This window comes from Onychostruthus taczanowskii, unplaced genomic scaffold, assembly GCF_017590055.1.
Source record: "Onychostruthus taczanowskii isolate IOZ18803 unplaced genomic scaffold, ASM1759005v1 scaffold24, whole genome shotgun sequence".
Taxonomy (NCBI): Eukaryota; Metazoa; Chordata; class Aves; order Passeriformes; family Passeridae; genus Onychostruthus; species Onychostruthus taczanowskii.
In genome coordinates, this window is record NW_024499684.1 from 9784402 (window position 1) to 9809175 (window position 24774).

Here is a 24774-nt window from a genome sequence, read left to right on the forward strand (position 1 = left end):
TCCTCTGTCGCCCTTTTTTGTGATTTGTATTCAGGGGCTGCTCAGGGTCTGTCTCAGCCCAAGAAGCTGCACAGGCCAAGGCTGAGCAGCCGTCAGAGTGAGGGATGGTGTGAAGATTCTCCTGGGAGTGCAGGCGTGCATGGCAGACATCAGCAACCAGCTTTAACCATGTTCCTCTTGCAATAAAAGCCTCAGGGCACAAGCTCAGTACATACAAAAGTTTTATTTTGTTCTCAGGAGGAAGACTAAGAGAACCATCTTTACCTGACATCAGGTATTTTACAGAATGTAATATATATAAAAAAAGAAATACATATATTAAAAAATACCTTGCAGTTACATGACATAGCCAAGAGTACAGTTCATAGTGTGTCTTCAAGTTCAACCTTCCTTAGGCCTTCTGCTCCTCTCTAAGTTCTACAAATGGCTTTTTGGATGATAGCAAAATGTCAGAGTGTCTCATCCACTGTTGGCTTCTTCCTTTCATGGAAAAACCAAAGCAGCAGGAGGAGGAGAAAGAGAGGCCTGAAGGAGGCTACAGGCACGCAGAGAGCACAGCAGGCAGTTTTTGCATGTTGCTTACAGCTATGCTGGCAAATGAAGAAGGTCCTGCTGAAGGAAGGACAGCTCACCTGACCTTGTTCCTTGTTGGAACTTGTCTGCATGGGCCATGGAGGGAAGCTGAGGAGATATGAATACTTCTGGTGTGTTAGGTGGGTTTGAGTCAGTCTAGAAGGACTTGGACACCTGCAATAGGCCACAAGTGCCATGAACAAACACTGAACACCACTGATAACCTGTAAATCAGCTAAATAAGTGGCCTCAAAAGCAGTGAAAAGGGACTAGGTTCTTGCAAGAATGAATAAACTGTCATGCAGGACTAACCAGACTCCTGAGAAAGAGATGAAAGCCAAGAAAGGGTGTTTTATATTAAATGATTCTGCTGAAAATAAGTATTGCTTAGATACAGCTGATGTGAAGCTGTCTTGTAATGGAAAACACTTTCCTTGTGAGGTCTGCTGTGGCTGGAAACCACAGAACTAATCTCGGGGTGGGACTGGAGAGGGCTTCAAGTGATAGAAGACTGGAGAAATTTTTGTGGCTGGAGGTCAGGGTGATGTTGAGTATAAACCCTGCTCTGTGTCCTCATTTTCTCTGTGGGTCACTCATCCCACATGGTGGGATACAGGTATCCCATTTGGGCTGGTGCTGTCTTGGCAGCCATGGCTGAAATTTAGGGCTAAATGTGGATGTATCCTCACATCTTTGCGGCCAGGTGGACATCACCTGAGATGCTACCAGGAAAGGATGTTTATTTGCATATAAAAATAATGGCAAACTCCCAGGACTCTCTCACTACTCCTTGCACAGAAAAGGGCTTCACCAGCATGCGGAACCTGAGGTGCAGCCCTGCCCACATGGGTTACCTGCACTGTCCATAGGCTCTGAAGTTCTGTAGTTGCATCTTCTGACAGAGAGATCTGGCCAGAAAGTCCTGGGGGTGGGGACAATTCCCTGTACACAGCACAAAGATTTGGTGTCAGGGAAACGCTGCCTCAATTGCTGTGCCTTTTTCCTGGCTTGGAGGGAAGTTCCCTGGAGTGTGGGTGAGGTTTGCAGATGGGCAGCACATGCAGAGGACACCAGCTGAGATCTTGTCCTTCGCCCCCTCCTTCCAGCGCCCTAGCAAGCATTTCCTAAGAATGCAAGCGAAGGGATGCGGGACCAAGCGAAACAAATGACCTGGCAGGGGCTTGGCATGCGTGGAGCATCGTGGCTATTGCTTGCGAAAGACCCGAGTCTGGAGCACATTAAACAATAACAACAAGAAGAAAGGGAGCCGCGGTGGCAGCAGGCTGCTTAGTCACTCATCTCTCCAGCTCTGGGTCCAGAAATGTCCATCTCTCTGAGGAGCCTGTTTTCTGCTCCACCCAGTCCACGTAGTTTGAGACCTTGGTGTACACGCCGTACACCTGCTTGCTGCCGCACTCCTCCGGGCCACCCCATGAGACCAGCCCTTGGGCCACCCACCTGCGCGTTCCTGGGTCCTGGATGACGAAGGCTCCCCCGCTGTCTCCCAGACAAGTGTCCTTCCCCCCCTCGTAGTAGCCGGCGCAGAACATGTTCTCGGTCACGCTGTAGTTGCCTGAGCGCGACTCGTAGCTGGTCTTGCACTCGGCGTGCAGCACCACGGGCAGTTTGACGTACTGCAGGATGTCAGACAGGGTCCTCATGCCTGAGCTGATGATCTCGTCCACCGTGATGTTGGGGTTGGAGATCCCCCAGCCGGCAACCAGCCCCAGCGTGTTGGGGTGAGGCCCCTCCAGCTCGTGCTCAAACTGGGGCAGGCAGACAGGCATGACGTACTTCCCCATGGTCACCTTCTCCTTCAGCTTGACCAGCGCGATGTCGTGGTTGTAGTTCTGGATGTCAAACTCCTCATGGAGGATGATCCTCTCCACTGTCCTGTTGACAGCTTCCATCTTGTTCCTCACATCGTGAAGGGCCAGATAGACGGTGACGTGCTCCTTGGAGACGGGGATGACGGTCTTGTCCCGCCGCTGGGACCGGAGCACGTGGGCGGCCGTCAGCACCCAGGACTCTGAGAGCAGGGCCCCGCTGCCGAACCATTTGTCGTTGGGCACCCGGGACATGTCCTCCACCACAATCAGGGCCTGCCAGGGGAAGAAGCCGGGCTCCGCGTTCCGCCCGCCGATGATGCGCTTGATGATGCCAGGCAGAGGACGAGCTGGCCGGCCACACACTGGGGACAGAAGGGACAGGACGGTTACTTCCACCTTATTTATCTAGGGAACAAATGAAAAGGGCCATGTGGCTGGTTATCTTCAAACCAAACATTTTCTTCCGGGGTTTGTTGGTGTTTTTTTTTTTTTTTTTTTTCCATTTTCAGTTTCTGGAGAGATTTAGCTAGATCCGCGCCACTTCAGAAGCAGAAAGGCCAAATGAGTAATCTTACAGCCTCACTGTGACCTGTGAGCTCACTCAGCCCTTCCCAGACCTTTCAGGCACTTGCCTGGCTCCTGCTCAGTGTGCCAAGAGACCCAGGGGAATGATGGTGGGAGGACTGGAGCTTGACATCAACCCAGTCTCACCCCTCACTCTGAGACCTGTCACGAGGTCTGTGTTCTCACAGCCATGGCATTTGCCCTCCTGGAGCTGCTGTGGCTGGAGAAGGCTTAGCCATGGGATGTTGCCTAGCACCATGGGCTTTACTCCTGCGTCTCATCAGCCACAATTCTGGCAGCCAAACCAGAAGCTCTCTGCTCAGCTCTTCAACAGACCCAGAATTAAAGCCTGAAGAGCCCTGACATAGTGCCTGCTTTGCTTCCAGAAGCTTTATCTAGGCACAGTGTTAGGAAGATGAGAGAACCAGGATGCTGAAGGTGGCTGAGAGGTTGCACAGGGTGGAGAGGGACAATCCTGTCCCTAGAGAATTTAAGCCTTGGGATATGGCTGTTGGTGGTGGGGCTGATTCCTGCCTGTGGCAGCACTGTGGAACAGGACTCTCAGGTGGCTTGGGAATGCTCATGTCACTGGGAGGTTGTGGGAGCCTATTTGGTCTTGTCCTACATCTGAAAGAGTCCCGAATCACAGAAACTCAGGTGCTGGTCTCATACCTCTCAGTCTGCAAAAAACCCCTAGATCCTCCATGGAAATGCTGGGACTCTGCCTCAATGCCACCTGTGCTGTGAGGGGAGGGTGCAAAGCCTCACAAACAGAGGATCTGACCCCTCAGGGTGGTGGGGTCAGGGCAAGAATCAGTCTTGGAACTAGGGCAGGAGCACTGGAAGCGGCTACTGTGGATTTGCTGAGGCTGGGGTCTGTCTCTAGGAAAAATGTAACTCCAGCAGGGCGGGAACATGGTGAATGTGTCTCTGCATGTGCTCCACACCCCTGTCATTCCCAGCGCTGAAAGGAATAAAAAACATGCTCAGGAAAAAAATTCCTGTGTCCCAGCCCAGCTGCTCTGCTGCACCGAAGCCGATGACTGTCCCAGGGACATGCTTTTAGAGGAAGTGCATCCAGCCAAATATTTATTCTATTAAATTACACCTCAAAAATGCTGACCAGGCTGCAAATGCTCCCACTAATGGTAGAGGCAGGCATGGAGCAGAGGTTCCTGGAAGAGAGGTTCCTGTTGATGGGGAGGTGCGTGAGACACGGGAAGATCTGAAGAGCAGCTGGCCAGCTGCTGCCGGCAGATGCCGATCTCAGGAGAGCGTCACCCTCTCTCTGGGATTTTCCATTTTCCTGAAGTCTCTCTGACTCCTGTCACTAATCACAAGGCCTGGAAATGGCCCATGAAAGCAGCTATGGCCCCAAAGCTGTCCCCGTATGCTCCCAGCTCAAATTAGTTCAGGCTGAAACATCAAGCAGAGATGCAGAGAGCAGCTGCCACAACAAGAGCAGCCACAGCCCTGGAGTTTTATGTTTTTTTGAGTTTTGGAGTTTTGTGGGATGCAGGGAATCTTAGGAGTCCTTCCTCTAGCCTTGCAGTGTCTCAGCATGGCTGGAGAGCAGATACCCTCCACGGGGTTGGGCCAGTGTCCGAACCCCGGAGTGGTTGCAGCTGCAGCTGCTGCATGGCAGCCGGATGCCTGCACCTCTCTGGAGAGCCATCCTTGCACATCCCACTATAATCCACCCCCAAGCTGCCTCCAGGCCCCTGATGCGCCAGCCAGCCTGGCCCCATGCTTGGCTATGGCCAGAAGCTCCCAGAGACTTTTGTTTAATCCTGAGCAGGTGCCTGGCCTGGAAACTTGCTGGCTGCAAACATTTCTGCCACTGCTCAAAGACTTGGGACTTTTCCTTCCCTGTAAAGCAGTTTGTTTTTTTCTGGAAGTCTTGAAGAGGTGATAATTGCTACTGGATGTGTACACACTGCCAACAGGAGCTGACAGCGAGGTAATGCTCTGCTCTTGGCTAAAACCATCTCCAGGGATGCTGGCAGCTGAACACAGCCAGTGGGCTGCTGCTTTCCTTCTGCACTGGAGTGGGGAGCTTGGGGAGCCCTGACAGCTGGGATGGCTGTGACCCCAGTGCCACCACTGCACCCTGACCATCTGGGCCTGCTGGGGTAGCAGGAAGCCTCTGTCCCCACCACCCCCCTGGCCATGCATTGTGGCATTTGGGTATGTATAGCTGGCACTGTCACCAGGAGCAGGGCTCCTGCACGGCAGCATCCCCTCCCTGCGTGTCCCTGCTCTGCGCCCCTGGCTGTGGTGAAGCCAGCCCAGCACAGTACCTGGTCTGCAGGATGGCAGCTTGGTCCCCAGCTCCTCACTCCTCCACTGCCCCAAGGCATCACACGTGTAGGTGGCTGCAAGAGAGCAAAGCGTTAGCTGGGCTCTGGTCCTGGCACGAGGGATTGTCCTTTCCACTGAGGAGACCTCATCCAGCTGTCAGGGCCCTTTGAACCCTTTTTCAAGCAGCAAGTGATCTTCCTTTTAATGCCCTCCTTGCTCCATTCCTGGGGGGCCATGGTAGCCCTGCCCCCATGCAGGGACATGTCTCCATCCTTGGTTTCATTGCCTGGAGCTGTCTGGAGGGCTGTGCTATAGCCTCAGCCTCTGCTGGCAGCTGCCTCCATGTAAAAATGCTGCCAATGCCCATTCTTCTAATTCATATGTGATGCTGGGACCATATGCAGGGAGATAAAAGCAGGAAGACAAGAATGTGAGGAATTCTTTTGGCTTTGCTTGCTGAGGGAGGAGAAGGGAGAAAAGCTGGGCTGTGTATGCACCCTTTCTACTGTCCAGAACTGGGTCTGGAGGGTACAGAGAACTGTGGTGCTTGATAAACCAACTTATAGTTTTTCTGTGGTTGTGGATCAAGGGAGATGGCAGAAAAAACTCAGTCTGGTATGATCCCACCACTGTCTGTTCAGCTTTGTCTGTGCTGAACATTTGGGATGAGAAGCCTTGCATAGCCCTTCCAGAGGCTGCTGGACCTGGTGCTCTCTCCAGCAGCAGCTCCTTTCAAAGAGACACAGACAATTTTGTAGTCTGCAGGGAGCAGATGGCAGGCTAAGAAGGCAGAATGCAAAACAAACACCCACACTGCTCTGGAGAGGCTGTGAAACACTCAGGCAAAGCAGCTGGCAGGGCCAATTCCATCCTACCTCGTTGTGGAGCAGGATTTGTCCAGTCTGACAGTCCAGGCAGGGCAGACACAGGGTTTGGTATGTGTAGGCTACACCCACAGCCTGCCGTTTGCAGGACACCCTGGAGCTGCCATCCCAAGCTCCCCCACGTGCATCCCATGTGCCCACCCTCGCTGTGCCGTGGGGACGTGGCCTGGCCCCACTGCTCACCGGTGCTGTTGGGGGCCATGTGGTAGTAGGGGTGCTGGCAGTGGTACTGGATGGCTGCTTGGTAGGTAGTCAGGTTGTTCCTGGTGGAGAAGGTGACAAAGCCGTGCTCCAGCTCCGGCGGCGCTTTGCAGTCAGCAACTGAAAGCCAACACAGAAGGGGGGGTTGAACCCTGTGCTGCATATTGGGGTGTTCAGCCAGCCAGCAGGCACGTGGTGCTGGGCTCTGGCATGGGATGGTGGTCTCGTGGGGCAGACCAGGGGCCGGATGATGCTGTGTCCCTTTTCTCTATGGCACGTTAGGAGGCTCTGCTGTGGCAGGGCAGCCTGGCTCTGTAAACCCTGCCACGGCCACCCTGCACAGCCAGAGCACATGAGTGGCACCATGGAACACCAGCAGCGTGTCCCACCCCAGGCTGTGTGACCAGCACTCACACTGGTGCAGACCTCAGGCCTGGGAGCCCCTCCATGAGGGATTAAGATCTCTCTGCTGCACCAGTGGGAGGGGAAGAAGCCTGTCCTGGCAGGTGAGATCTGTTGTGAGATGGTCCCAGAGTGTGTCTTAGCATTGTAGAAGTGTGCAGGGAGAGGCAGGCAGTGATTTACCAGCTGTGCATCAGGGGTGCTCCTCTGTGCACAAGGCATGGCTGAGAGCACAGCCCTGTGCTTCCTGCTCTGGTCTTGCTCACCAAACAGTGCTGATGAGCATTTACAGATCAGCCTTGGTCCTGGCTGTCCTATGACAGCAGGAGATGAAGGACATTGAGTGTGCCTCGGCTGCTCTGCAGGCAGGGGTGAGGCCAGTATATGTGGGTGAGACCAAACCTGCTCCATCCCCCAAGACATCAGCAGGGTTGGCTCTGCTTTACCAGTCCTCAGGGTGGGATGGAGGGAGAATTTTGGGGTGGCATTGCCCTTCCCCATGGCCTATCCATGGTTCCCTTTCCCCCCATGATCCCTGAGTGCTCTGCACAGCCTCTCCCCATGGCTTGTCCCCCTATTAGGTTTCTGCCAAACACTCCAGGGAGGACCCCAGGCTGTGGAAGGGTTCATCTGCCAAATCCAGGAGTCACCTCCTTGGAGCTGAGTCTCCCTAGCACATGGGAAGTTCACAGCACATTCAGGTGATGCTGTGCAGCCTTCCCCTACCCCATCCTGGGTGACCTGCCCCAGTGAAAGGCAGGAACCAGGGTCTGATCCTGCCAGGAAATGCAAGGCTGTGCAGCTGGGTTCTGCTATGCTTAGGATGAGGGGTTGAGTAGGGAAACAGTGACTTTGCAGTAAGCAGGTCCTGTGGATCAGGGATGATGTGAGGTCTGTTGGTTCCCATGTGCTCCAGGATGTCAGGGGAAGCTGGACAGCAGTCCTGACTGATCCAGGCTAACAAAGAGGCAATTCAATAGACATAATAGCTGGAACCAGGGATATGTACCACTGGTCAGAATTGTCTAATTCCTTGGGTGAAAAAAGCCTGATTTATGGCAAAATACTGCAGCTCACCATTCACCAGGGTCCCCTTCACTGTCTGTAGAGACAGCAAGTGATGGGATGAGTGTGTAGGTGCAGGCAGTCTGGGTGGAGACTCTAGATACCTGTTTCCTTGCAGGAAAGAGGAAATGAATGTCAGGGGACTTCCTGACCATCTCTGCTCCGGGATTGTTCGTGGCTGCAGGGCAGGATTCACTGGCCTGCACAGCCCATCTCATCCCTGTGTGCCCCTCAGACCTGGGCAGGCCTGATCCCTGGAGAATGGGCTCTTGCAGAGAGGTGTTGCTGCACCAGTGTCCCAGGTTGTGCTGAAAGGGTGAGGGGAGGGCATTCCTTCTGTGAGCTTTTCTAGAGTTTTGCCTCAGGAAAGGGGCCATTTAGCATCTCTGTCTTTGTAGGATCAGAAGTGGACTGATGTCCCCAACACACACCTCCTCCTCCTCCTCCTCTCCCAGCCTCTGGTCCACATCCCAGCATTCTCCTAGTGGAGCCTCCAACGCCCCAGGGAGCACAGCGTGCGTGCCCATGGTTCCTGAGGATGTGAATGGGGCCAGATACCAGGCTCTGACTTCCTTCAGCTGCAGCCAGCCTGAGGCCAGTCTGTCCTCACCTCTTCCAGGCCAGCTGTGGGGAGCAAAGGGGAAGTGGAGAACATCCATCCCCCTGTCTTGGCGCCAGGGCTCGGTGCCTGCAGGAAAGGGCTGGGGATGCCAACCCATTCTCCAGGCCTCCTTGTCCAGAGGGTCTGAAAGGCACCAGGACTCTTGGAGGGAGGAGGGGAAGGAGTGTTTCTTATTTGCAACGCTGGGCCAGTGAGAAAGGACAGTGGGAGACTGAATCCAGCCCACCAACCCACCAAGCGGGGGCCGTGCCACCGTCCTTGCATGGCTGCCTTGGAAGGGAGCCAGGGCAGCCCAGAGTCCGAGTGGAGAGGGAGGGATGCAGAAATGCTGGAAGCCAGCAGCAGCAGCAGCACATGGTGCCCAGGCAGCGGTGCTGGGGCCAGGGGGGCCCCCTTCCCCTGGGGCAGTGTGTCAGTGGGAAAGGGGGGCTCGACACCCATTTCCTTCACCCTTCTCGAGACGCAGTTAAGAAAGCACCAGGCGTGGGGGTTAAGAGTGCCATGCCGGTTAGACAAGCCACAGAGATGGATTTGGCAGCCAGGCCAGTGGAAAGGGAACCTGCCCTGGGTACTGGACAGATCAGAGGGGCATCGAGGCAGGCTGCCCGTCGGGGGGCACGGCCGGCGCCAGCCTCACGCGGCCACTTGCTCCGAGCCGGCTCTTCCCTCTGTCTGGTTGTCGGCTCTATCTGCAGCTGCACCGAAAGCAGAGGGGAAGGAGGAAAGCAGAGAGAGAAAGCCCAATTAGTAGATGAGCAGAGAGAGACATGCAGGAAACCCAGCCCCCAAAACACCAGAAATCGTTAATGAGCTCCCAGTGAGCTGTGCCAGGGTGCCGTGGATGCCAGCGGAGCCACGGCCCTGCTGGGGACCCCCTCACTCTGCTCAGCCAGGGCAGCCTGGGGGCAGTGGCTGGGAGAAGCTGTCACAGGTTTCTGTTTAGCATCTCCAGGCTATGGAGCTGGATTTTATCCACTTTGCTGAGAAGTTTTCTATTTTCTGCATTGTTTGTGCCCTGCCTCGCACAGACGTCCCAGGGAGGTGGGAGTCTTTGCCCATTTAGGGGCTTCTTGGCTTTCAAAGAGGTCTTAAAAATTTGGTGTAGTGAGTCATATTATACAAGAAGGGTTTAGTTCTAGACCAGCTGGAACAATGCAGGTAATAATTTCAATTTTCTCAAAAAATTAATAATTTTTGGTGTTAACAATATTTACCTAGATTTTGTTCTAAGTTTTAGACAATGCAAAATTTTCTCCAATCATTGTTCAAGCTGGATAAAATCAATGGGAATTTGTGGTAGTGAGAATGGAGGAGTGGGGAGATCCTCAGTAGGGCAGAGGCATCACTGACCCCACAGCTTTGAAGGAGCCCTTTCAGTTATTAATCTATTTAGCAAGTCTGAGAGCCTCCCAATTTCCATTTGGCCTGAGAAAACATGAATTAGAACTCCAGAAATACTCTTTCTTCCAAGATGCACAACTATTAAAAGAGTCTGCCCAAATGAGAAGAACCTGGATCCCAAGCCCCCTAGAAAGCATCCCCTCCTGCCTCTCCTGGAAGGACCTGGGACAATCTCTCACCATGTTTGCTGCTTTTCTCCTCTCTGGGCCAGCCTTACACCCCTGAGCAGCAGTGAGAGCCTCCCTGAGCTCTGAGAAGTTTGGGGGAAAAGGAAAAGGTGTGATCAGCTACATATCTCACACCTGAGCTGAGAGAAGAGCTGGGTTAGATGAAACAAGAGATGATTCAAATTATCACCTGTCCTTTCAAATGGCATTTCTTTTCTTCTCTCCTTTTCTCCCATTTTAAGGTTTGTAAATATTTGGACATTTTTCTCTCCCCTCTCACTTACCTGACCAGTGCTCAGTTTAGTACCTGGGACCTCTCTAATGCCCTGCATTTTAATAGCCTCCATTTGGAAGGAAACTTGGACCAGGAACTAGATTATCTCACATTGACCCAGGCTTACCTGAGCCAGTTCTCAAGAGCTGGGCTTGCTCTTTCCTTGACAGGGAGACAGCAAAGTGGCTCACAAACCAAGTTATATGAGTAATCTAAATGAAAGCACCGATCTCCTTCTTGTGGCATTTGGCCTGAGCCCCGTTATGTTATCCAAGAACAAGCCAGAAGAGCTTTGCAGGGTTACGTAGCCTCTCTGGCTGGGTTTGTGTCTCTGAGTAAGGAACTCCACTCTGGCAGGGCAGCTCCCATTAGCATGAAATGATTTTAGCAGGAAAAGGACATTGGCAGGGTAGGGAAGGGTGTCCTTACTTTTGCAGATAGGGATCTTGTTACTCCATGTGCCATCCTTCAGACACTCGATCTGGAAGGAGTCACTTTCCACATTATCCTGTGCAGAAGGTACCAACAAAAAAAAAACAACCTATCAGTGTTCAAGGCAAAGAAATAAATCTCTCAATAAAAAGGGGATTTCTTCGTGATTTAGTCAGGTTATAGCTAGTGTCCCCTGGAAGAGGACCTTTTTAGCTAAAAATTGCAATAAAATCGTAATGAAAAACTTGAGGAGTTTTCTTGCTGCCAGCAACTCTGTGGCACACTGAAAGCCAAAGAACTGGAGTCACTTATTCCTGTTGTAAATGACGAGATGAGTAAGGAGGCAGCTCTGCATGAAGGATGGGACTGGGAGGAGATCAGAGAAATACCCAAGTCCGTGCTGGAAGTCAAAGTGGGCTACTGGCTTGGAAGGAAGACAGCCACCCCATGAGTCAGCCATGCCCTCTGTGGTTCTCAGCTGTTTCCCAGAGAGAGCCTGCCAAAGTCCTGCCCCCCTTGACTCACTAAAGCTGTCCCCAAGTCCCCAAGGACCTCCCAGTCAGTGGAGGCTGGCCTCTGCAGGGCTGCTGAGACGGTGCCCACTGAGGTGGGGGGCAGGCTGAGCCCTGGCAGCAGCCTCCGAGTTTTTGATGACTTTTTCTCTGGCAGGGGTGCCAGGCCTGACATTCTATGAGGTTGCTGGTTCAGGAGGGATGCTGAGAAGGTGGCTCAGGGAAGTGCTATCTCCTCTTTCCCTCTGCATCTTTGGAAAGGAAAGGTGTTGGCTCTCAGAGCAGGTGGTTTCCTTGCCCCTGGGAAGGAGATGAGGATTATGTGTGATTGCATTCACTCTCCCAGAGATGCAATGGCTTTGAGAGGAAGTATCCTCTTCTTCCTACCCACACTCCCAGCTCCATGTTGTCAGCCCATACCTTCAGCACTTTGTATCCAGTGTTGCAGCTGATGACAACCTGGTCTTTGAAGGTGTACTTGGCTTGAGAAGGCTCAATTTTCCCATTGATTGGTGGTTGCACCAGTGGGCACGGGTTTCCTTTGAATAGAAAGCAAATGAGGCTAAACAGAGGAATAAATGGAGCAGGTGTAAACTCCCAGCTCTTCCACCCAGCCCATGCAGCAGAATTTGAGCATCTCTGCCCTTTTACCCTTAGTCTCCACTGGCATGGCACAGCCAGGCTCTTTTAGAAGGCATGGAGGCTCCACATATTTCCTTCAGTCTGTAATTCTCTGTCTTTGAGCATTACAAACCTGGGAGCTAATAACAGTAGCTTGTGCAATTATCCTGCCCAAAATTGCTCTGCTCTGCAATATGGTCTTGTTTCAGAGCCCAGTTGTTGTAGGGAAAGAAAGAATCCTTAGGAGGGAGGGCTTCATGCTGTTTTATGCCTCTCCTATTGTGATTTTTGGAACAGATCCTTTCTGGAGAGAGGATCATGGACTACCAAATTCATGCTGTCCACCTTTATCAAGTCCTTCCCATTCCCAAGCCCAGCAAACAGTAAAGCAGCAGGAGTTACCAATTGCTGTGTATGACAACTTCCAGCCCCTGTTCTCTCCGGAGTTGTCACTGTGGAAGCGGATCTGCACGCTGTTGGTTTGGGTTTCAATGCGTCCTGGGGACTTTTCTCCACAGAAAGGTCCAAACTCCTTTTGGCCTGCTTTGATCTGCCGAGGCAAAGATGAGTGGGTGATTTGAGGGGGCACTTTGATCCCTGAGCCCAATGGATGGGGCTGGAGTGGGGCTTAAGCACCATGTGCTGGGGGGGTGTGAACAGAAAGAGGGTCACTGCTGGCTGGAAGGGTCACAAGCAGATGTGGTAAGAGACACAGGGTGAACAGAGCACAAAGCTCCTGCTGATTCTATCCTCCCTCTTTAGACTGGGGCGATTCTGATACCATCACCAGAGCACTGGGGACACAAAAGGCGGTACGAGAGGAGAGTGCAGAGCCCAGCTCACCTTGATGTGGTCATATGGACAGGTCACCTCAGGGTGGTCTTCCACATCAAAGCTGTCCTCAAAATTCAGGGTGATGAAGAAGCCCTCCTCCAGCTCGATCCGGTACAGGCAGTCTGAGCTCTTGGGGTAGGGGCTGGGGAAGTCGGCGCTGGTGATCACCCCGCTCCTCTGGGTGTAGAGGTTGTCACTGCACTCCACTGAAACACAGTCATGGCTCCATCAGGGCCCTGAGAGTCATGTCCCAGCCCTGACCATACTCAGGAATCCTCCCAGTGGTATGGGGTCTGTTGGGTGGATCCATGGGTTCCAAATATGGGTACATGGATCCCAAATATGTGTCCATGCAAGGAGAATCTCACATAGCCAACTTCCAAATGTGCCCATGGCAGAGAAGCCCTGGGCTGAGAGCTAGTCCCAGCTGATCTACATGATGCAATTTCAGAGTAGGGACTAAAGCTTTTCATTCTTCTGACTGGAGGAGATCTGTAGAGCTTATCTGAGGAGCACAGCTCCTGGAGAAGGAGTCCCAGACTACTGCTTTGTAGGGGAAGAAGCACCTCATCCCTCCTGGCAGCAAAAAAAGGGCTGTTTTGTCTGTGCCTGTATGATGTCTACCCAGGGACCCTCTGTGTGCCCATCCCTGTGTCTGGGCTGTGCCTGTGGTACCTTTGCAGGTCCTGTTGTCGGAGTGCAGGATGTAGCCAAACCTGCAGGAGCAGTAGTACCCGCCAATGTAGTTGTGGCAGTAGTGGTCACAAGCCAGCTCCTCATCACTCTTCTCCTGGCACTCATCCACATCTAGAATGGAGTTAACAAGGAAGGGAGGTCACCCTGAAGCTCTCCACACGTCACTCTTCGTGGGGACATTTGTCACAACACTGAGAAATCCATTATCCCATGTGGTGGGTCACACGAGCACACAGTGAATCCCACATGGCCCAAGGGCTGCACACGAGTTCTGCTCTTGCCAGGGAACCCAAGGCTGACCTGAGATGTGGTCCCTGCAGAGCTGGTTCCCTAGCCTAGCAAGCTGGCCCTGCAGGCTCAAATGCTGCTTACCCACAGCGGTGTAATGGGCATCAAAGCCAGTGAAGCGTTCCTCGTTGGAGAAGTCAGACCTGAAGGTGAGCCCCATGTAGGGCCCTGGGGACAGGATCACTTGCTGTCCTGGAGCCTGCTCTGTGTCCGTTGTCTCCCTGCCACAGAAGGTTGCCAGCTCCTGGTCTTCAGTTTCAATCTGTTAGCAGAAAGAAGGGGTGAGCCTGGAGAACCTGCTGTGTGTTCCCTGGGGCAGTCAGGCTGGGATTGGAATCACCCTCTCTATCCAGGAGCTCACACCTCTGCCTGTGCTCACCCAGGCTGTCCCCTGCCAGCACTCAGCAGTGTCCCTATGGGGCACAGGGACTCAGCTCTGCCTGCTCTGCCTGGAGGGGCCTCTGAGGCACATGCCAAGAGCAGGTGGCATCCAGGGTGTGGGGAGGAGCCGGGGGGTGTAAGGGGAGGATGCAGGGTGGGAGCCCATTTGGGACGTGGGATGAGATCATGGGGCGGCAGTGCAGAAGGGATGTGAAAATCAGCCCTGGGCTGTGTCATTCTCACTCAGAGTTGGTGGTAGCTGAGATGCTTCCCCTCACCTCTTCCCATGGCTCAAACACTGATCCAGACAGCAAGCATCTGTGTGAGGGGCCTAGAGGAGTCCCTGCCTATCGGTTTTGCATCAGCTCAAAGCAGCAGCTGTAATTCCTGTCCCTTAGGCTGCCTTGGACAAGCTTGGCTCTGTCCCTCCCACCCAGGCTCTCTGTCTGGCTCCAGAGCTGTGGTTCCAGGCACTGCTGGGACTGTGACCATGCACCCAGAGGGCTGAGGAAGGGGAATGATGAGCCAGGGTGCCCTGTTGTCATATCGGCACATTCAGTAGCCTCTATGTGCCTCCCTTTAAAACACAGCCATATCTGTGCCTTAAAGCACTGTAATCCCTGCAGAAAGCCCTTCAGTTTTCCCTGAAAACCCTCTCCTTTCCTTTTTCCTTGCTGTTTTCTCCAGCATTGATCCACCTCCTTCTCCTACACATCGCATCCCCAAGCCCTGTCTCAACCACGACCTCTCCCAGGCAGTTCCCAGCACCCTGCCTGCTTTCCCCCAGGGATTTGAATATGAATAAGCCTCGGCAGAGGAATGTGATGAACACCACGGGCTTGGCTGCCACTCCTCGAGCCAAGCCACCGCTATTGAGGCTGTGATGAAGTCCGCAGCCCCCCAGCACATGCCTGGGGAAAACAGTCATCTGCCCATGGGGTCCTGGAGGTGCTGGAATGCTGTCCCTGGCTTGCTTGGCCTCAGCAAAAAGAGACCCTTCTCTGACTCTGTCCCTGTCACTGAGAGACCCCCAGGATGTGCCTGCTGGGGAGGGTCTGGGGCTGAAAGGGAAATTTCCCAGAGCTGAACAAACAGGCGGAAACTCATTCACACCAGGGAAAGCCAACATGGAAATGGCAACTCAGCATGCCTTGACATTGCCTCCAGATATTTTCCATCCTCTCATACAAGCTGGAGCTGGCCAGAAAAGAGAGACACTTCCCGATGATAAATTTTGGGAATTTCAAAAAAAAACCACGCACCCTGCTTTGGGGACAAAAACCCAATTGAATTTTTTTTTTTTGTAACAGCATTCTGGGGTAAAAAAAAGAAAACAAGTAATTTGGGCTCCATCTGGTTTCAATCCCTTTGAAATATACTGTGGTGCTTTAGAATTGCTTTTAAATCTGAAAGATTGTTTTGAAATGAAATAGTGTTTCAGACTGAAAAACAGGAGTGCCATCACCAGAAGCAAAGCAAAAAGGCATTTCAGCCCTGATGCACAGACTTGGCTGTGCCAGCACGTGGAACACAGCCTCTTCCACAGAAAATGCTTTTTCTTAAGGAAATCTGTGGGAAGGAGGAATTTCCAGCCAGCTGCTCTGTGTGGGGCTGGTGGCTGTCACCTCTGCCAGGACTCAAGAGCCACCGTGTGTGCTCCCATTCCTTGCCTTCAGCCCCAGGGAATGCAGGACCTGCAGCACAGCATTCCCAAAGCACTGGAAAAATCTTCCCAGTGCCCTGTGCCTCTGCTCGAGGATGCTCCAGCCATGGGGTCAGCCCCAACAGTGCCCCCAGCATCCCTGGATCCAGCTCTGGAGCAGCAGGATGGGCCCCGGGAGAGCTGTGCTCTCCTCACTGGAGGTATCACAGCCCCTTATCTGAGACGGGTCCCATGCCCTGAGCCACAGGGAGCAGAGGCAGCCCTTCAGCAGTAAACTAAACAGAGAGGTCATCATCCCTGGTTAATATTTGCTGCTTCTGCTGGGGACTGTATACTTTTTTGTAGATCATTTACATCCAGCGAGCAGGCTGGTAATTAAATCCTGGTTGTTTGTTTGGAGTTTCTCCCTCTCGGGTCACGATGTCGACGTTTTCACTAGAGAAGATGTGTCCCTGAGGGAAATATCAATTGCCACAGAGAAATTCCCTATAAAAATACGCTGAAAGAATCTTCCTTTGAAAAATAAAATACAGCGACACCCTTGTGCCTTAAATTTACCATTGCCAATGCCTCCTGCTGTCTTCCCTGTTTTTTCTTGCATCCTCAGTCCCTCATTAAGACTTCTGCCCTTCTGGATGGAGGCAGACTGGAGTCCCTCTCTGGCTGTGGCTCTATCCCTTTGCATTTTGGCTGGTGCTGTGGCTAATGGGTGTCCCAAGCTGTGGGGTCCTTCTCTGCCCCACAGTGATTCCCCCCTTGGGTGAAGGAACTGGGATGCCCTGGCTGGCAGGAAAAAAGTGCTGTCCCAGAGCATGGGCTGTTGGGGATGCCTGGGAGCACTGATGCTCCGAAGGTGCCTCCTGCAGCCAGGGGGTTAATGAAATGCCAGAAACACCGAGGGGAATTTGGCCCGGCAGTTTGGTGTCTGCTGCTGGAGAGGAGCAGGCAGTCGGCAATACGGAAACACAGCCGCCACCAGCCCCCCCTCCAGCCCTCCAGGAATGCACTAATTGGACTGATGAAGGCCAAACATACCACTTGTAATATATATAAATGGCTCATTAGGCAGAGAAATCGCAGTGCTGGGCTGAAGACACTGGGAACATGACATGGGGAGGAGATGCTCAGAGCCAGGGCAGGGCATGAAGCGGCCCCCGCCGAGCGGCCCCGCAGAGCGTGGCAAGAAGGCAACACCCAGAGCAACGGGGCTTTTTTTCCACAATGCTGCTGCTACTGACGGCTGGGAATGAAGCAGGGACAGCCCCTGCAAAAGCCTCCATCTAAGTCTCCTGGAGATCTTCTCCCCAATATATATCTAGGGTCCCTTCATATGCTGCAAACATGAAATTGCCCTGAATTTCCACGGGAACAAAGGTGGCAGCCCTGCTATGGGTGATGAAGGAGGATAGCTGGTTTCCTGTGCTGTGGATTTGGCTTGGCTCCAGAGACCGTCCCCTCCTGCATGGCAGCTGCACCCACATGCCCTGTTTCTGTGCAAGGTTTGTTCCCTGGAGGGGCTGGGGGTGAAAAGAGACCCAGGCAGGATGCTGCGCTCCTGCAAGAGCTGATGACGTGCTCCCATGCCTGGTCTTCCTCCTCCCCCTGCACTGTCCCCAAGGGAATGGCCAGTGCCACCAGACACCTCTGCAGAGAGCTATCAGGATAGCAAAGACAAGCAGCAAAGCCCTGGGCTCTCCCTACTCCCAGCTCCTCCTGGGGTTCAAAGTGCTCCTTTTGGGACCCCGCACTCCCAGGGAATGAATGACCCCCTGGCTGGGGCTGGCTGACAGGACCAAAAGAGGATGCTCTCCTCCTGAACCTCCAGTTCATGCCAAACCTTGATTTGTGCTTTTTCTCCTTCATTTGAATAGAGAAAGGGGCCCTGTGCACCTTTCTTGCAGCGCCAGGCTGGGCATGCACTGCCCTGAATGAAAAACCAAGCCTGTTCCCTGGTCCTGCATGTGCCCCACCAGTGCCTCGTCAATCGTTGATGGGGTGTCCCCCATCTTCATTCCTATCAAGGAGCTGCCTGCCAAGCTCTTGGAGGCTGATTTCATTCCAGGGCTTGACTGAGCAATGTGCAAAACCCCACTGACAGCTCCCCAGGCTCAGATCTCTATAATAAGCTTGGGAATTTACTCATGATGTCCCTTAGAAGCCAGGATCTCATTGCCCATGTCCCTGTCACTGTGCTCCTCAGTGACACTGTTCAAGTCATTTAACCTGATTTTCTGGTCAGGGTTGTGGCTTTTTGGGTGCCCTGGGCCAGAACTGCAGGCTTGCAAACCATGGTGAATCCCTCTGCAAATGAGGAACTCCCAAATTGGTTCCCTGTGGATGGTGATGAGCTGGGCAGAGCCTGCTGAGCAGCACAGCAAAGGGAGGAGCAGGAGGAGGGCAGCCCAGGGTGGGTGGCTGCTCCATCCCTGTCCACATGCACCTGGCAGGGGGCTGACAGCAGCCACCCAAAACTTGAGGAGAGGCTGTATCCAGTGTGCTAAGGCCCGGAGTTTGGCTCTCCAGCATGTGACTGGAGTTTTCTACCTGCATGGGGGGCTTCTCCAGGTATTTTGGGGATGGCTGTTCCTCCCATTCCTCCCGGCTCACTTGCTTACAAGTGCAAGTCCCCTTCTCTGCCATGCCCATTTGCACAAACAAGCCTCCCATGCTGTGAGCATTTCTTTAGGAGCCACATTCATTTTTTATACAAACGAGCACGCGTGCATGCGCATATATATAAATAAACAGCTATTGTTTTAATTAGCCATTGTTTCAGAGCTCTGGAAACTGTTCCCTTCTGCAGACCACCCCGAAGGCAGAGGTCTGTGTGGGTTTACAGCTCAGATCACCCTGAGGTGCCACTTGGGATGAGCTTCTACACTGCTTAAGAGCTTGGGTGTGTGGGCAGCCAGGGAGTGAGAGAAGAAAAGCCCAGGGCACAGTGGCTTTTTACCTGTCCTGAACTGAGTCCCCACCTGCTCAGTCCCTTTTAAACCCCCTTCTTATATCAGTCAAGGTGATGAAGACCCTGAACAAACAAGAAGGTGTTTCTTCACACACACAGAGGCACATAATGATATATTTAACCTGTCCAACTCTCTGGCATGTGGTGCTGCAGAGATTAAAGTTACCCATGAGCTCAGAAAGCAGTGGTACAAGTTCACAGATGGGGAATCCATTGAGCATCATGGAACACAGAGCTCTGCCTGTGTTTCTGAGCTTCCTCACTGTCACCAGCAGAATATTACAGAGAAGCACGTGTATGTGCTAGATCTATAGTTATATTCTATAGCTATGCACTGTGGCCTCTGTCAAAGAGGGGGCTGATTGATGCTGTTTTTACAACTTGCATTGGTGGAGAAGAGCTGGACACACAAACCCAAGGAGAAAAACAGCCACAGAGTCATTCATTGCTCTCCTTAATGTTTTCTAAGCCAGTGGTTTAGTAGCATCGAGATTGCACCCTTACCCAGCAGAGTAACCTCTGGATCTCCTGTAATCCATCCATTTTCACTACTTTCCAAATGTAATTCTGTGGTGGAGGCTCCACAAGCTGAGTTACAGCCCCGAGGAAATTTATACAGCTGAGATTGAAATCCCTGTGAAAAATACCTCCTTCTTATGGAAATCCAGCGGCAGGGAGAGCTGTGGTGCCAACTTGGCACCATGGCCAAATAACAGGAGCCTTATGAAAAAGGAAAAAAGTGCAGGGGGTGAAGGGCAGGAGGAGGGGTAAGGCTTGGAATGGGGAAAGTTTCCAAGAAATCTGTTCCTTGAGCTTACTGAGGTTTTAAAACAATATATCTCTATATATGTCCCTGGGCCCTTGCGCTTGGAGAAGATCCAGGAGAAGCAGAAAGAGCTAATCAAACCTCAATGAGAGCTGTTAGTAGCAGGGTGAGCGCCAGCACAAAGGGGAAATTAAAGCAAGGAGCAACAGATCCTAGAGGAAAAAACACACAAATGTTTGCTTTGTTTTCTTAGGGCAAGAATAAAACAATAATTTCAATTATCTGACAACTAGCACCAGGGCAAAGTTGTGTGGTTCCAGACCTGGGAGCAAGCTCCACCTGCCTCTGTGTGAAGGAGCAGGGTGGAGCTTGTCCTGGGTGATGATGTGTGTTCAGCCAGGCAGCCTCCACAGCACCCACTTGCTACTGCTGATCTGCCAGAAGCACCACACTTGAACATTTTCAGAGATACGGAGAGCCACCCTTGTCCTGGATGTGAAGGAGAACCCTGCTTGGAGAACCTGTGGTGTAAAGGCAAGCTTGCTCTGGGGCACTGCAGTGTGTGGCCACCACAGTTTCAAGTGGATTATCACCCAGATAAGCAGACTGAAATATTTGCAGGTTTTGGCCATGACAGCTCCCTGGAAACCTCCATAGCAGCCTCAAGCTCAGGTCTGACCTTTCATTTTTGCTTCCCGTGGGGCTGGACAGGGTGTCCCAAGAGCCTGCAAGGCGTGGCCAAGGATCCAGGCTGGCTGCAGGAGGCACCCACAGCCATGGCCTGACAAAGTGTCCCCAGCTCAGGAGTCCTCCTTGCTGGCATCAGAGTGGCACAAACTGGTGTTTAGCCACAGGTGTTTTATCAGCCCATAGGTGTGAAAATCCCACTTGGTGCAGTAAAAATTAGGTGCCCAAATCCTTTCAGAAATTTGTTTGTCCCTGGGTAAGCTCTGACTCTGGTGTCCCACTCACTGTTGGTCCAGTGGATGCTGCCAGCTTACCTGTGTTCTCCCTGTGGTCCACTGGACTGACATCTCCTGAGCCCAATAAAATGGGGAAATCTGTCTTGTTCCCAGCTTTTCCAGCACTACCCTTTCCCACCTGGCCAAGCAGTCTGCTGTCTATCCCACCATCTGCCCTGAGATGTCACAGCTCACCTTCACATAATCATATTCACAGAGGTAGGATGACTCCAAGTCAAAATGCATGAAGTACAGCTTGATTTTAAATCCATCAGGCACAGAGATGTTCCACGTCATTTCTGAATCACTGGGATAGGAGTCGGGGAAGTTGGGAGACTGGATCTCCCCGAACATGTCTGTCAGCTCCACGGCATCTGCCACGCAGAGCAGCAAGGCACAGAAGGGCCAGGCCAGGGGGTACCTGGAACACACATGTGAGGGGATGAAATGAAACTCTGGCAGTGACAATAGCTGTGGAAGGCTCATCTCTTTTCCCAGGCGGATCATGCAAGAGGAGGTGCAGCACCATGGCACCACAAGCACCCCCTGGGAGGTGCAGGTAGGATCTGCATGTGGCTCCCATGAGGGGAAAGATCGTTTGAAAGGTGGGTGCCACAGGTGCTGCAAGTGATGCAAAGGCACCTCCACAGCTCCCAGCCAGCCTGAAGTGCCATCAGGAGCTCGGTGTTTCCCATGCTTCTGGGAGCAGCAGCTATTGGCAACACATCCGTGAACTGATGGAATGCTGGTGGGCAAATCTTCATTTAATGGAAGAATAAACATAAGCATGCTTAATAAAATAATGATGCTTTCTAAATCGATTTAGTGAAAGCATCATGGCAATAACTGCTAAGTATCATTATTATTATTATTATCACTATTACTGCTGAGACTCATCCTGCCAAATTGGGATCATTAACTCTCAGTAAATAGCACACGTCTTTGCAGCTGGGCAAAGATGGAACCAGGCCTCAGCTTTGCAACCCTGCATGTTACTCTTCTCTCTTCTCTTCTCTTCTCTTCTCTTCTCTTCTCTTCTCCACACAGAGGCTGAGATTCATAAAGATGTTTTGTCATCAAACCCATCTTTTAAAAAATCTCAGTCTGAAGGAGAGTTTGTCCCAACTTGTTACCAACTTATTTATCCCAGAGGAGGGCAGAGAGAACAGGTAAATCTGTGGTGGTCCAGCTGTCTTCACACCAGCCTCGAGCTTTGTTTGACATGAAAGGGAGCATGAGCTGAGTATTCCTCTGCACAAGGAGAGAACACCACCCGTGCTGGAGGTGTGAACACAAAAGCCTGTGCTATTGCATAGGACCCAGAAAGAGGAGCAGACCTCAGGCTCTTTACACATAGTGGAGCATACAAAGGAAAAGAAACATGCAGGAAATAAGAGCCATTAGACATTAAAATTTCTAAAATAGGCACTAAGGCCTGGCAAAGGCTTGTAGGTGTGTACAACAGACATTGGAACTACTCACATGTACACCTGGTTTCAAAATCAGGGCTTGATTTAGGTATGCTGGTGAGGAAATTGAAGCTGCATTAGTGGATTATTTTTAACCTGTCTGTGTTCTTTCAAAGCCAGGACAGTACATTTCTGGGGTTCATTTGTGTACTGCCATCACTTTTCTCAGCTCTTCTTTACAAAGAAAAGTAAATGGGAGCTGAGAAATTTGGATTGATTTTTCTTTCAAGCAGAATGAGGTTGAACATGCCCTTTTCTGACAGCTGTTCTGAAACCACAAAAATGTGTGAAGGGAAAAACTGTTACTCTTCTGGTCAGAGGACATGCACGGGGCTGGATGCTGAGCTGGTGCAATGGGCATCACCTCCTCCATTTCAACAGGCTGTTTGCTTGCGCGCCGCTGCTTTCCCCGAAGCAGGGGAGGCACAACAGCATCAAACTTCTTCCTCGTGACAGCAAAGCCTTAACCTCATGTCAAGGTGACAGATGACCGTGGTGTGCACAGAAACCTGAAGCCCGCGCAGCAGGTCCCACCTCGCTCGTAGCTCTTCCCCTCGGCACGGCAGAGCCGGGATGTCCCTTCGGCTTTGCCGGGATGTCCCTTCGCCTTTGCCGGGATGTCCCTTCGGCTTTGCCGGGATGCCGGCGTGCAAGCTGGGCTGCGGCACGAAGCATCGCCGTGCTCGCTCGGGGATAGGGGAACTGGAACCGCGCTCATCACCGAGAAGCCTTCCAGAGCAGGACGACCCCGTGCCCGGCCGTGCCCGGCCCCGCGGAGCGCGGGGGCCAGCCCTGGCGGGGGTACTCACCTCATTGTGCTGCCGGCAGCGTTTCCCGGCGGGTTTGGTGCGCAGGATCGATGGCTCGCTTGCGGGGGAAGGCTTTGCCTCTTTCCCAGCGCTCCGCTGTCCGCCTTATCTCTGTCCGGAGATTTGCGAGCGTGTGTGCGCCTATGTGTGTGTGCGTCTGGAGCTGTCTGGCATTTTCCATGCAGGTCACGCCTTCCCGTGCCTGCAGCCGTTCCCCACATCCAGGCAGGCAGGCAGACCTGCCCGCACCCGAGCCCTCCTCCCCGCCCGCCTCTCCCTCCTCTCCGCCGCGGGGCTGCCCTGCGCTCCAGCATTCAGCGGAGTTTTTGTCTTCCCTAATCTCCAGAGTTTTGTGTATGTGTGTGTGCCCATGCACATTGTGTTTTCTCTCTCTCTTTTTTTCTTCCCCCTCACAGCCTGCTTTGCCAGATGGCTAAAATTTGCCTCTCAATAGGGTCTGAGGCTCCAGCAAAAACAGAAGGCAAGAATGTGTGAATAAAAAAAAAAAAAACAACAAAAAAAACACAAAAAAACAAAGCCACCAAAAAAACCTGCGCGGGGATAAATAGCTTTATGGTGGTGCTGCCGCTGGGATCGGCGCTCGGGAATTGCTTTCACCATCTCTGCTTAGTGCCGATCAGCGTTTGGGATGGGGATCTGTCTTCCAATAAACTTTGGAGCTGTGACAGTCTGAATAAAATCAAGCCCTAATTTGCATCCTCCTGTATAACTGAGGAATTGCCAGATTCAGTATTTTGCCCCAGGGCAAAAGAGCAGCTTTAGAAGTGGACTCTGCTCAGGAGTGAAAACTTTAAGCACTAAAGTTTCAGTGTTTTGAGCCTGACTCCCTCCTGTTAAGGAAACAGGTAAAAACATGAACACTCCCCGCTAAGCCACGGGAGATTGATCTCCCCTCCCTGTGCCAGGCACAAACCAACCCAAACTCCCCTGTCTGCATAGCTAAGTGGGAAGAAGATCTATCTGGGCTGCAGATAAGGGAATAGCAAGTAGGACGTCAAAGGATGCAAGCGACTCCCTCATTCAGAAATCTCCTTGGACACTTGAGGAGCAAAACTTTAATAGCTGTTTACCAACTTCAGCTTGAGCTGGTTAATGTAAACCCCGCAGATATCCACTGGCAGGCACGGATACCCGTGCGGCATGTTGAAAGGCACACAAAAACAAGAGCTGGGAAAGGCAGGGAAGCAGGGATGTGTTGGCACCACTCCTGGAGCAGCAGCTCCCAGCCCTCCCGGGCTCCACAGCTCGCTGATGTCAGGCTGTGGCGCTGGCGTTAAAGGGGCGATGGTACCTCCAGCCTCTGCACAGGCTTTGCCCCTCCAGCAATCCTAGAGAAGCTGGAAGGGAAGGGGATAGAGTGAAAAAAGTAAAATTTTCTTTTTCCATTTCTTGTCTTTGTATTTTGTGGGGTTATGGTTCCTTGGTTTCCCGTGCAGAAGCTGCTTCTCTCGTTCCTGTGAGTCTCTGATTCTGCACTGGGAAAGAAATGGTACCTAAGAGACACAGTGAAAGAAAATAGAAAAATATGGGTGGAAAAGCACTAGAAAAACAGGAGAAAGGTCTTGAGTACAGGGAAGATCTCAGTCTGCCATAATTTCTAGCTCTATTTGGGAAGTTTTAACAGCTTATCACTAAACAGACACAAGCTCTCACTCATGCTAACACACCCAGGCAAGATGATCAAACTAATTAATATGTAAGCAATGTGTCAAATGCAAGGATTTATTTTTGCAGGCAAGTGTGGTCCTGTCTGAGGCCTGAATATACTGTGATCTATTTTTTCCCTGCCTCTTCCCTGTAGGGTGGGTCCTTTATGCATTAATTTTTCCATCACGACAGTCTTCTATAGCTTTTCGGAATGGCTTCTCTAATTCAGGCACAATATTAATTCTGAAGTGAGATTTTCCTTGCCCGCTGATACTTTTTTCAAGACAGATCACCTTGGGTCAAAGTCAGTGTTTACACTTCAAGGCTGGACTGGGAAGTGTAAAGTGGTAACAGAAGCTCTGCAGGTTTTTGGACCATGCTGGTGGATGCAGCATGGGCTGAGAGCATCCATGCTGACTGTGTAG

General features: G+C 52.1%; 1 protein-coding gene across 1 annotated transcript; it reads right to left on the reverse strand.

The window, feature by feature from the left end:
* Positions 1-1341: 1341 nt before the first annotated feature.
* Positions 1342-22995, reverse strand: MASP1 (MBL associated serine protease 1). The gene is made up of 11 exons (XM_041405831.1): positions 22682-22995; positions 20599-20824; positions 13751-13928; positions 13358-13489; positions 12692-12888; positions 12251-12398; positions 11648-11766; positions 10713-10791; positions 6335-6472; positions 5267-5341; positions 1342-2764 (listed from the first exon to the last, which is right to left on the reverse strand). Exons 1-11 carry the CDS (start codon positions 22993-22995, stop codon positions 1869-1871), a joined length of 2502 nt encoding a protein of 833 aa, XP_041261765.1. The 3' UTR covers positions 1342-1868.
* Between the last annotated feature and the right edge of the window lie 1779 nt (positions 22996-24774).

Excerpts from the sequence above, each read along its gene's own strand:
- MASP1 (XM_041405831.1), bottom strand. The coding sequence starts at position 22,995 with ATGCTGGAGCGCAGGGCAGCCCCGCGGCGGAGAGGAGGGAGAGGCGGG. Across the intron at positions 6,473-10,712 it reads CAAGATCCCTATCTGCAAAA|TTGCTGACTGCAAAGCGCCG; the intron begins GTAAGGACACCC and ends GTTGGCTTTCAG. Across the intron at positions 5,342-6,334 it reads CATGGCCCCCAACAGCACCG|CCACCTACACGTGTGATGCC; the intron begins GTGAGCAGTGGG and ends GCTCTCTTGCAG.